The sequence below is a fragment of the Pteronotus mesoamericanus genome, unplaced genomic scaffold (assembly GCF_021234165.1).
Source record: "Pteronotus mesoamericanus isolate MK-2021 breed Mesoamerican mustached bat unplaced genomic scaffold, CSHL_Meso_final contig_33, whole genome shotgun sequence".
NCBI lineage: Eukaryota > Metazoa > Chordata > Mammalia > Chiroptera > Mormoopidae > Pteronotus > Pteronotus mesoamericanus.
This window is the reverse complement of record NW_026555135.1, coordinates 1508153-1520354: the sequence shown is the minus strand read 5'-3', so window position 1 is coordinate 1520354 and position 12202 is coordinate 1508153. Positions and strand designations below refer to the sequence as shown.

Below are 12202 nucleotides of genomic sequence, written 5' to 3'. Positions count from 1 at the left end.
CACTGCATGTGTCTTCCTGCTCACAAAGGAGCAATTCCCTTTGTCTTCCTGAGCCAAGGAGTTAGTCTTCCACCGGCCTTTTGATACTCCTGCTATTTTTACTTCCTAAAGATAAGGTTAAGGTAGTTACTGAAAAAGCCCTGATTTCTCTTTCACTTCTAATTTTTTATAACAAAAAATTATTAATTTTTTAATTATTAATAACAAAATAGTTTTACACTTCTTTAGTCCTAATCCTAGTGACTAGAAAGAGGGGTTAGATTGTATTGATATCTATAAAGCAATTAAAATGTATACATGAGAATCCCAGGAGACCTGATCACTACTATAGCTTTTGGGATACAAAGGAGAAAAGCTCACTTACGTTCATTTATTCTCTGCACTCTTAACCTTCAAGGAATATAAATACAGAAGGGACTGACTTATTTCCAAGGACCAAGTCATAGTTACTTAGTAGGTTTGGAAAGGGTCTTGCTTTCAAGATTTGCTTCCCACTGACTTGTTGAATAATCTTAACCAAAAAGTCACTTCACCTCCCTGAGCCTCCCTTTTTTTATCTGCAAAGTGGGGAAAATAACGCTAGTGTTGTTTTGAGGCTCAAATGAAATAGTGGGTGTGAGCAATGGGTGAAATATACCTGGTGTGTTACTCGAATTGAGTATTTTTACTCAACAGCTTCAGCAGATCAAGGCAGCCTTGGGGTGCTAGGACTGGAATGCGCTCTGCTAGCTTGGATGGGTCAGAGCCTCGTCTGAGAGCCTTTGGACTGTGCTGAGAAGAGACCTCCAGTAGGAAAGAGCCATGCGCTAGCCACGTGCTACTGTGATCTGAAGCTCACATTTTAGTGGTGGGAGATTGTCTCTCACTAACAAGAAAACACATACTATGTCAAGCCATTAAGTGCTGTGAAGAAAAAGCAGGATTAAGAGCAGAGAGAGTAATACAAGTTGAGATTACTGTTTGAGAGAGAATCTAAGGTGACCTTTGAACAGAGTTCCAGGAAAAGGGTACAGAAAGAGTGTGGGATAGGAAAGTGCTTAATACATTTGAAGAACTGCAAGGAAGCCATTGTGGCTGGAGTAGATTAGCATGGGGGCAAACAGTAGGAGAGAAGGTCAGAGAAGTGGCTGAGGCCCAGAGGAGTCATGAAAAGGATTTCACTGTGATTGTCATGGGAAGCTACGGTGGGGCTTAAAGAGAAATGTGTCATGATCAGACTTAACTGTTTTAGCTGGATTGCTCTTGCTCTGGCTGCTGTGGGAATTGGACTGCATGGAATCAAAGGTAGAAAGAGGGAGACCAGTTATTCAGCTCTTGCAATAATCTAGGTAAGAAATAATGATTACTTGGAGTAGGATAGAAATTGTGTAGGCAGTGCAATATGGCCAGATTTTGAATATATTCTGAAGATGGAACTGACAGGATTTGTTGATGGACTGGATGTGGATAGGAGAGAAAGCATAGAGTCAAGGATAACTCTCAAGTTTTTGGCCTGAGGAACTAGAATAATGAGTTGTCATTTACAGTGGAGGAGAAATCTGCGGAGGAACAGGTTTGGGAGGGAGAGGTCAGGAAGTAAAATCTTATTTTTTAATATTTTTATTTTTATTTTTTTATCCTCATCCAAGAGGCATGGTTATTTAGAGAGGGAGGGGGAGGGAGAGAGAGGGAGAGAAACATTGAAGTGAGAGAGAAACATCAATCGATTGCCTCATACATGCCCTGACCAATGATTGAACCCGCAGCCCAAGCATGTGCCCTGACCAGGAATCGAACCCACGACCTTTTGGTTTACAAGCCACTGTTCCAACCAACTGAGCCATACCAGCCAGGGCTTATTTTTTTAATCTTTTAAGCTTGAAGTGATAATAGCTAACTTTTTGAAGCCTTAATTACATGCCTGGCTCTTAGTGCTTAAAAATCATAACCAGTTCTGCCCTGGCTGGTGTGGCTCAGTGGATTGACTGCCAGCCTGCTAACCAAAGGGCTGCCAGTTTGATTCCTAGCCAGGGCACATGCATGGGTTGTGAGCCAAGCCCCTAGTTGGAGGCACGTGAGAGGCAACCACACATTGATATTTCTCTTCCTCTTTCTCCCTCCCTTCCCCACTTTCTAGAAATAGATAAATAAAATCTTTTTTTAAAAAATCTTAACCGATTTCATACTTCTAGCAACCTATTAGGTAAGTAATATTATTAGTCTTGTTTTACAGATGGGCAAACTACAGCACAGACATGTTAATTAAGTGACCCAAGATCACACATAATAATTAGTGGTGTTGCTGAGATTCACACCTATGCCTGCGTTTAGCTCCAGAGACCATACTCTTAACCACTCTACCATATATCTTAGAGTGTAGGAAACATCCAAGTGAAGATGTTGAGTAGGCAGTTAGATGCTGTATGAGTCAGGGGTTCCGGAGGGAAGTCTGATCTAGCAATATGTAACTCAGGCGTAGTTGTTAGTAGACAGATGTTGCTAAAAAAAGGTAAGTTAGGGTCAACCACGTAAGGGGAGACATGATCACAAGAAGATTAAAATGATGAGCTCAAACCCCTGAAAGACAACTTGCCCTCTCAGGTGTTACTGACCCTTCAGTCATGCTCTTTAGAGCCAAGGCGGGTGCAAGCCAAGTCACTCTGAATGCCCCTTAAATGCTACCCTCCATGCTTCTGCCTCGAATGTCCTTCCTCCCCTTCTTTGTCTACATCCAAGGACACCTAGTGCCCAGTTTAGTCCTGGCAGACAGTAAGCACTAAATAAATGTGGTTGGTGAGGGCTGCTTCTCTACCTACTTTGCCATTGTCATGGTAGTTTTCAGGCTGCGTTCTAACTGTCTGCTTATCTTTCTTTCTCCCTCATTAGTTAGTGACCCTCTAAAGGCTAGGGACCCTGTTGGATTTCTTTCTTTTGTTGTAAACCTCTCATAGCTTCAGAATACAACCTCCTTGCCAATCTCTTTATTGAGTACCTTACCTATTCCCTGCCTTATCTGTGCTAGGCACCAGAGATGCCAACATCATCATCAACAGAAGCAGCAAGATGAATAACATCAGCTGGAGATAAGGAAATAAAATAATGGAAACAAAGCCAAGAAAGTTGCAGAGAGGAATCCCAGCTTATCTGTGATGCCTTGCTGGACAAAGAAAGTTGATGCTGGGGAAGGGATATTCTCTCCTGGCCACACAGGACCATGCCCAGAGCAGGGAGTGGGAAGGAGGAACTGACCAAGAGCTATTGTGTACAGGCAAATGAGATTTAGCCGTACCTTTAAGGAGCTTACAGTTTAAAGAGAGAGGGGCAAGACAGGAAGTACAGACAAACCAGTGAAGTACAGTGTAACAAGTTCTGTAATTGGGGACGCAAGTATCTTCAAATTTGTTCTGTTGTAAAGAGTAGAAGCTGCAGGTAGTCAGAGTTGGGTGCAGTACGAGAAGTCACTCTCAGTCAGAGCAGTCTCATGGAGTGGGGGTGGGAGTCTCAGGAAAGGAAGGTGTTCACTCTCAGTGGAGATGTAAAGGCTGGAATGAATGATCACATGAGCATGTGGTGTAGAGGAGTCTGTAGCGCATGTTTGAGGGCCAAATGGTCTTTAGGGTGCTGCTAACCTCAGCAGTCCATAACCCTGAATCCCTTTCTTTACCTTGGCTTGAGGATGTCATCTATACAATGAAGAGGGTTGAACCAAATAAAGGTCCTTCTAACGCTGCCTTCTATGATATCTGCCAAATTGAAGGAAGATCTTGCAATTGCTCCTAAAGTGGAAGGCATCTGCAATGATATGGCAGGGCTGTGATTACCCTTGGCTGCACAGTCTCCCACATGGAGCTGAATCTGGATCACTTTGCTTCCCAGATTAAATCCCTGACTTTCTCCTTGAGAAGTGGCAGACCTCCAGATTGCTAATTAAGTGACAACAAGTTGGCTACCTCAGTTCTGAAATCAGAAAATAGCTGGGGTCTGGGGAAGAGAGATTGATTTTCTTTGGAACTGGAAAGGATTTAGAGAAAGGCATATTAACAAAGATACATTATTAAAGTTCAGTATTTACAAATCCCAAAGAAGCTTTTAGGGATTTAGGGATTTAATCTTTGACTTTTAAAATCTGCTTTTCATTGTCAGTCAAAATACCAATGAGCATTAAAAAACTACAGGGAGCAGTGAGACAGGCACTTACACAGTGCTAGTGCAACTAAAAATCAATAGTCTTTCTAGAAAGTAGTGTGGCAAAGTGTATGAAGACCCTAAGCATGTCACTTCTTGTCACTTTTGCTACTATAGCCCTGATGGGAGCGCCATCTTCTATTGACAGTAGCTTCTGTGCATCTCTACCCTTCCCCTTTTTTAGTCTGTTTTCAACACAGCAATCGTAATGGACCTTTTCAAATGTAAGTCAGATCATGTTATTCCCCATGATGAAAATCAAAGTTACAGTAACCTATAAGGCCCTATATGAACTGACCAGCCCTTTATATCTCTGACTTCTACTACTGTCCCCTTCACTTAGTCCATTTCAGCCACACTGGCCTCCTTGCTGGTCCTCAGACGTGTCCTATATGCTCAGAACCGAGGGCCTTTGCACTGTTTCCTTTGCATTGCTCTCTTTTCAACCATCTGCTTGGTTAACTCTATTCCCTTCAAGTCTTTGTGAAAATCTTACCCTTTCGTTGTGTCTTGTGCTGCTTACCCTATTTGATATTGCAGTGCCTGCCCCGCTCAAAGCACTGTGGCACTTCTGATGTCTTTTACCCTGCCTTTTTTCTCTTTCCCCTAGCATTTAAGACTGTGTGTGTGTGTTTATATTTACTATTTATTCACTACCTTTCACACCTTCTTAGAATCTAAGCTCACAAGGGCAGGGATGATAGTGTCTGGCACAGAGTTAATACTCCGAATTTGTTGAATGGATGAGATTTTAAAATAGCACTGTATTTTGGCATAGAACAATTTACAGGGAAACAACAGCAGAGTGGATGAAGCTGAGAATCCAGTCAGTGATTTGGAACATAAGGAAGAAAAAAAACCAATCAGAGCAACCAGAAGAAAAAAGAATCCAAAAAGATGAAGATAGTGTAAGCAGCCTCTGAGACAACTTCAAGCGTTCCGACATTCTTATCATAGGGGTGCCAGAAGGAGAAGAGAAAGAGCAAGAAATTGGAAACCTATTTGAAAAAATAATGAAAGAAAACTTCTGTAATTTAGTGAGAGAAATAGATATGCAAGTCCAGGAAGCACATAGAGTCCCACACAAGATGGATGCAAAAAGGCCCACTCTAAGACACATAATAATTAAAATGCCAAACATTTAAGATAAAGAGAGAACCTTAAAAGCAGCAAGAGAAAAGCAGTTAGTTACCAAGAGGGGAGTTCCCATAAGACTGTCAACTGATTTCTCAAAAGAAACTTTTCAGGCTAGAAGAGATTGGCAAGAAATATTCAAAGTCACAAAAAGCAGGGACCTACAGCCAAGATTTCTCTACCCAGCAAAGCTATCACTTAGAATCAAAGGGCAGATAAAGATAAATCACTTTGCAGACAAAAAACTAAAGGAGTTCATCATCACCAAACCATTATTATATGAAATGTTGAAGGGACTTAAGAAAAAGATCAAAACTATGAACAATAAAATTGCAAAAATGCATATCTATCAACGATTGAATCTGAAAAACAAACCAAGCAAACAAGAAGAACAGAGATAGAATCATGGATACGGAGAGCATTTTGATAGTTGCCCGATGAGATGGAGGTGTGAGGGAATGGGTAAAGAGGTGAGGGTATTAAGAAGTGCAAATAGGTAATTACAGAATGGCCACAGGGTTGTAAAGTACAGTATAGGAAATGAAGTAGCCGAAGAACCTACACATGACCCATGGACATGAACAGTGATGTGAGGATTGCCTGAGTGAGTAGGGGTTACTTCGTGGAGCGGGGCAAATGGGGGAAAAACTAGGACAACTATAATAGCATAATCAATAAAATATAATTTTTTTTTAAAACCCCAATGAAACACCACTTTACACTTACTAGGATGTGCATGATCAAAGTAACAGGTGTTGATGAGGATGTGGAGAAATTGGAAACCTCGTGCATTGCTTGTGGGAATACAAAATGGTGCAGCCACTGTGATGGTTCCTCAAAAAAGCTAGACATATAATTATAATATGATAGCAATTCTGCTCCTCGGTATATACCCAAAAGAATTGAAATCAGGATTCAAACAAGAATTTGTATCCCAAAGTTCATAGGGACATTGTCCACAGTAGCCAAAAGGCAGAAAAAACCCACATGCCCATCAATGGATGGATTCAACAAAATACGGCATAAACATAGAATAGAATATTATTCAGGCATGTAAAGGAATGATGTTCTGATGCCTGCTACAATGTTGATGAACCTTGAAAACAGTATGCTAAGTCAAAGAAGCCAGGCACAAAAAGACAAATTGAATTTGATTTTGCTTATGTAAAATATCTAGAATAGGCAAATACATAGAAACAAAGTAGATTAGAGGTTAACAAGGGGCTATAGGGAGGGGGAATGGAAAGTTATTGCTTAATGGGTACAAGTTTTCTGTTTGGAGTTGATTAAAAAGTTTTAGAAACACGTAGTGGGGGTGGTTGCACAACATGGTGAATCTAATTAATGCTACTGAATTGTACACCCAAAATGGTTAAAATCACAAATCTTGTTATATATACTTTGCCACAATAAAATTTTTTTAAAAACTCACAAAACACCATATAAAATATGCATCGATGGGCTGGATCTGGCATGTGTGGGCTCTCAAGCCAATCGTGAGTGTCTCTTCCCAGCTTCTCATTCAGTGATGTTGGTAGCTTGAAATTGGCCAAGGTGGGAGTTTTTTATGCTATGGAACTTGGCAAATGATACAAAACAGAGCTTCACCTCAGTCCCCTCAAGCCATTTGTTACGTATTTACCAGCACACCGCTGACTATATGTATATAAAATTACATAGAAAACTGTCTGGAAGGATAGATGCCAAACTGTTACTACTGCCAGGGAGAAGAATGTGTGGCAGGAATTTAAAAGTAAACTTATACTTTTTATCATACACATTTCTGTATTTCAGTATTTTTACAGTGAGCATAGAGACATATATTTCTTGGTTTGGTTTGTTTTTTTTTTAATGGACAGGAAATCTGCATAAGTTGGGATTGTGGTGTTGGTGGCTTTTCCCTTGAGAGAGTAAAGGCAAGTCACATATACTGTCTGAAATGGCCTGTGAAGAGGCTAAAGACCAAGCCTGGGACCTGGATTCCGTTTCCTTAGAAATTTGCTTTTCTTTTTGTCCAACTGAATGGAGCTTTTCTTGTCTCTTTGTAGGTTACCCCACAGCCTATCCAGCAGCGGCCCCTGCGTACAATCCCAGCCTATACCCCACTAATAGCCCCAGCTACGCTCCAGGTAAGGAGAAAGTGGAGATAGTAGTGGTGAGTGGGGTGGGAGGTGGGATCTATTATATTTGGAAATGCAAACCCACCTGCTGGCCTTTTCCTGTCCTTAATTGCTCTGGGCTCAGCTTGTCCAAGTATAATTCTCCTGGGAGCTCCCTCTGGGAACTGGGGTAGTTCAGCCTTAGGGTGGGGGCAGGAGTAGAATCTCTTCCATTCTACTTGGGACTTAAGGTTGACCCATCTCTCCTTTATTGGAATGTCTGAAACATGCATCCTCCTCACAGAACCTTTTCTGCTCTTCCTAACAATGTCCAAATCCATTCTCTGCTCAGTTGCCCCTGAGGATGTCATTAAGAATCTATCCTCTCCCCTCCCCTCCGCTCCCCTCCCCTCCCCTCCCCTCCCGTCCCCTCCCCTCCTCTCCCCTCCCCTCCCCTCCTCTCCCCTCCTCTCCCCTCCTCTCCTCTCCTCTCCTCTCCCCTCCTCTCCCCTCCCCTCCCCTCCCCTTCCCCTCCCCTTCCCCTCACCTCCCCTTACCCTCCCCTTCTTTCCCCCTCTCTCGCCTCCCCCTCCCTCTCTCCTCCTCCTCTCCTCCTCTCTCTCCCTCCTACCCCCCCACACACGACTTTTCTGGGTGCGAATTTGGAAGTGAGAGACTTGCCACCAGAGGATAAAGAGCTGGTTTTCAAGCTAAAGCAAGGAACTTGTCTTTCAAAAATAATAAAGACCCAGCACTCCTTGGATGTTGAAATAGGTTTGGAAATGTTGAAAAAGTTTGTTCTAGTTTGGGCTAGGAGCAGTGCAGAGATCTTCTCACTGACCTTAATTCCCACACTCAGTGGGTACTTTTACATTCAAGGAGCAGAAGAAAGAGTATGGGCTCTGCTGTTAGTCCTGGGTTTGAATCCTGATTACTCAGCTCACTAGTTGTGAGGCCTTGGACAAGTTACCTTATATCTGAGAAATCAGGGTTGTAGGTGGTTTTATGTTCCTCTTCATTTACTCAGCAAGGATTTGTTTGTTGAATGTATTCCATGCTAGTATAGAAAAAACAGAAAGGATGCTTGCCTTTGCCTCAGTAGCTTACAGTCCATTTGGGAGGCAGCACATAAACAGATGCGAGGCTGTGCAGCGTGATGAGTGTTGTAGACGGCGTACACACAAGAGAAGAGGGAGCAACAGTCTGCCTGAGATCAGACGTGCGGGGGAGGCTTCACGGGGGGCCAGCAACAGAGGCTTGAGGGAGAAAGTAGGAGGCATGTGAGAATGGAGTTTGTCAAGACTCCATTCCCTAGCCCTGGGGTATTTTCCCATGTTGTCCAAAACGTGTGGTGAGAGAATTGTTTTAGGATCAGGATGGCAAAAAAGTAGAGGATGGGGAATAAATAGCTAATATATGTTGAATGATCCGTATGTGCCAGGGAATATTTTAAGCTCTTTATGGATATCACCTTGTTTTATACCTCAACAAACCTTTGAGGTTAGTACTGTTGTTATTCCATTTTCCAACTGGGAAAACTAAAACCTCAGAAGTTAGGGAACTCGCACAAGATCTCAGCCCAGGCGGGCATCCTGCCACCACACCTGCGTGTATTCTTAACCACTGCGTTGCACTTGAAGTTGGCCAGAGAGAAATTGAGGGGTTAGACTAGAGCAGCCAGACTAGAAAGGGAAGAGAGCAGACAGGAGGAGGCTGAGACTGGCGGGGTGGGGGCAGGAGAGAGATTGGAAAGCTCCTGGCATATATAAAGTACTGAGTAAGCTTTAATTTTAAAACAAACTCAATATCAGCCCTCATCAGACTTGATTTTCTTCAATTTTTTATTTTGAAAAGTCAACATATTTCTAAGCTATGACTAAACCAACCCAGACCATTTTATCAGAAACCCACAAAATCCACTAGGGAGGGTGGTATGAGCTCATTGTGTCAGAAAGCCCCAAACTGGGAGTTGGAAGGCTAGGGCTGTAGCATGCACACACACCGGTCCATTTAATCGGGAGGCTGGCCTCTGCACTCAACAGGTCTCCTGACTGCGGCTGGAGTGCTCCTTCTGGAGAGGCGCTCCACCTGGAGACAGGGTGGGGGTGGGGGGCAGTGTAGGTTCGTTTCAGCTCCTGCCAGAGCCTGCCGTTCGTGATGCCCAGAGTTGCCTGCGGAGTAAAACCTGCAAAGGAGCTAGGCTCTCAGGTTTAAATTTCTCTCAGCCTCTTCAGGGAGACCAAGAAGTTGCTTCAGAGAGCTATTTTCAGAGCTCTGAGTACCCTAATATGTCATCTGTCCAGGATGCAGGGAAACATTTCATTGGTTCTGAAGGCAATGTAGGTACTTAGAGCTTTTTCCCAAGCTCTTAATGACTTCAGGGATCTTATTTAAGAAATACTTGCCCCTCCCCCTCACCCCCAGAGGCAGTAGCCAACTGGGAATTGTTTTGAGAATCTGGAGACCACAGGGTATGTCATATTAATGACTTGAAAGTGAAAGGAAAGTGTACGTAGGGTAACTAATGTAGATAAGAATGAAATACTGTCTCACAAGAGATCTGTTTATAAGTCATTTTCATCTGTTGTCTCACTTGATTTCATAGCAGCCTTCTAAAGTACAAACATATCATTCCCATTTGACATATGATGATCCTGGGGGGAGGCAAAGGAAACAATTTCTGTTTTCTGAACAGCTGCTGTCTTCTAGTCACTGTGTAAGACATGTCACAAACATTAATTTTCACCTCAGTCTTGTAAGTTAGAGCTTCTACCGATTTTGCTCAGTGAAGTTAAGTAACTTGTCCAAAGTTGCTCAGCTAAAAAGCAGCGGAACTGGGATTCAAATCCAGCCTGTCTGACCTCCACCGCCTGTGCTCCTCCTCCTGCACCTCGTCTTCCCAGAGGTCTCAGGGAGTGAAGTGGCTTTGCATTGGTCCTCGCCCTTTGGGGCTTTATAGAGAACTCTTCAGAGACCAAAATGATGATTTTGTCCCTGAACCTTTATGTCCTCTAGTACATACAGCCTTTGTCATGTGTGAAGTCCCTTTGCAGTAGTTGGGAGAATTGAAATGTACTCTTAGCATGGACCAGCAAAGCGCGGGAGCGGGAGCTTGGGCTTGTTCTTGTACAGGCAGCTTCTGGGTGAGCCGCCGCGAAGGTGTCGCTCCTTAATGAATGGGCTTTTCTGGATGGCAAGTCTGTCACTCCCCTCCAGAGTAGAGGCCCTTCACACCCTCTACAGTCTCATTTCTTGTGTGGCTTGGGATAAACTGCAAACCTGAAACAAAGTCTGTTTTTGTAACTGCAATGTGTACTACTTTGCACAAATTCTTAGTGGTAATTTCAACTAACATTTCTATCCAACAGAGTTTCAGTTCCTGCATTCAGCTTATGGTAGGAGAGCTATTTTTCCTCATATGTATTATGGCCTATGAATGTGTTATCTCGTAACAATGGTAGATCCCTTCCCCTTTCCTCCTCAAATCCCATCTCCTAGGCTTGGGCTCCCCCAGGTGGCTCAGCAGCAGTTCCTAAAGCATGCGGGAACATGTCTGATGGTGCAAAATCATGGGTTGGAGACACACATGAACCATCCCCTAGGGCAGCAGTGAAGGATCATGGCACTAAAAGGCATCTCACCCCTTCCTCACCTCCGGGGTCCCGATCTGACCTAGGTCAGAAACGTTCATCTTGACCTGGTGGCTGAATTCAAACAAGTGAACAAAAATTCCTGAGCCCGTATGGCTCCCCTGTTGGCTTTGTGGCAGCCCCTTGGAGGAGTACCTGGATTATGCCTCCATTGACAGTCTGAGATGTTTGAAGACCTGGTCGACTAGAGATACAATCTGTTTTTTTTTAGCCCAGATCTGGAGCTCTGGATCTTTTTCAGGGCATTTTCCTGGACGGAAAGAGGTGAGGGTCAAGTGTGCTAAAATGAGCAAGGGACCAGAGAGAGAGCTCTCTGGGCAGTGTGGACTCCAGGCCCAAGGCACCACAGGAACTTCTGGGCACCTGTGAGGGTCCCAGCAGTGTAACTTGACTAGGTCCTTTTTGTCATAGACAGGAAGGGACCATGGGAGGGACTTGACACTTTCACCACCCTCACCTGGGCTGCTCAGGACAATGTTTTCGTAAAATCTCTGCACACCTTCTCAACTTTTACCCTTAAATTATTTGAATGTCGAATATTGAATTTGTGTTTGGCGCATCTTTCAGGAGATGAACTGTGAAATTTCTCTTTGCCGCTCACTGCTGTGGACTGCGTGATCTTGGGCAATTTGCTAATGTTTGCAGGCCATAGATAATGTGTTTTATTCATATGATTTCTGAGGTCCCTTTAAGTGCTACCAGCCTGTCCTCTTATAATTTTTATTATTTTTTCCTCACCTGAGGACCTTTTCCCATTGCTTCTAGAGAGAGAGAGGAGGAGGTCGGGGGGAGAGAGATATCCACATTGATGTCAGAGAGAAACATTGATTGGTTGCCTTTTCATACACACCCCAACCAGGGATCGACCCTGCAACCTTTTTGTCTGTGGGTGACGCTCTAACCAACGCCACACTGGCCATGGGTACTTTTATTATTTCATTTTTGCTATTTACAGACTTGTTCCTCCTTTCGTTTATGGGGAGTCATTTTTTGTTTGCCTCAAGACGTATGAACTTGGACAGAAGACTCCATAAGAAGTGGGAGAAGCTCTTGTGCTTCCACCCCCTCCAGTTACAGAGTCCGTAGTTCTGTGCCAGGCCCTAAGCTGGCCCTTTGAAGATGTAAGACCAGTAAGAGAGGGTCCCTGTTTCCAAG

General features: G+C 43.5%; 1 protein-coding gene across 4 annotated transcripts in view; it reads left to right on the top strand.

The window, feature by feature from the left end:
* FAM168A (family with sequence similarity 168 member A) overlaps positions 1-12202 on the top strand; it is a 172613-nt gene that overhangs the window by 140917 nt on the left and 19494 nt on the right. For 2 of the 4 annotated variants that reach the window (XM_054576244.1, XM_054576245.1), the window contains exons 3-4: positions 7347-7427; positions 10766-10792. In XM_054576244.1, the coding sequence (XP_054432219.1) occupies positions 7347-7427; positions 10766-10792 (108 nt within the window). The remainder of the gene's footprint in view (positions 1-7346; positions 7428-10765; positions 10793-12202) is intronic. The other 2 variants (XM_054576248.1, XM_054576247.1) reach the window with 1 other exon arrangement.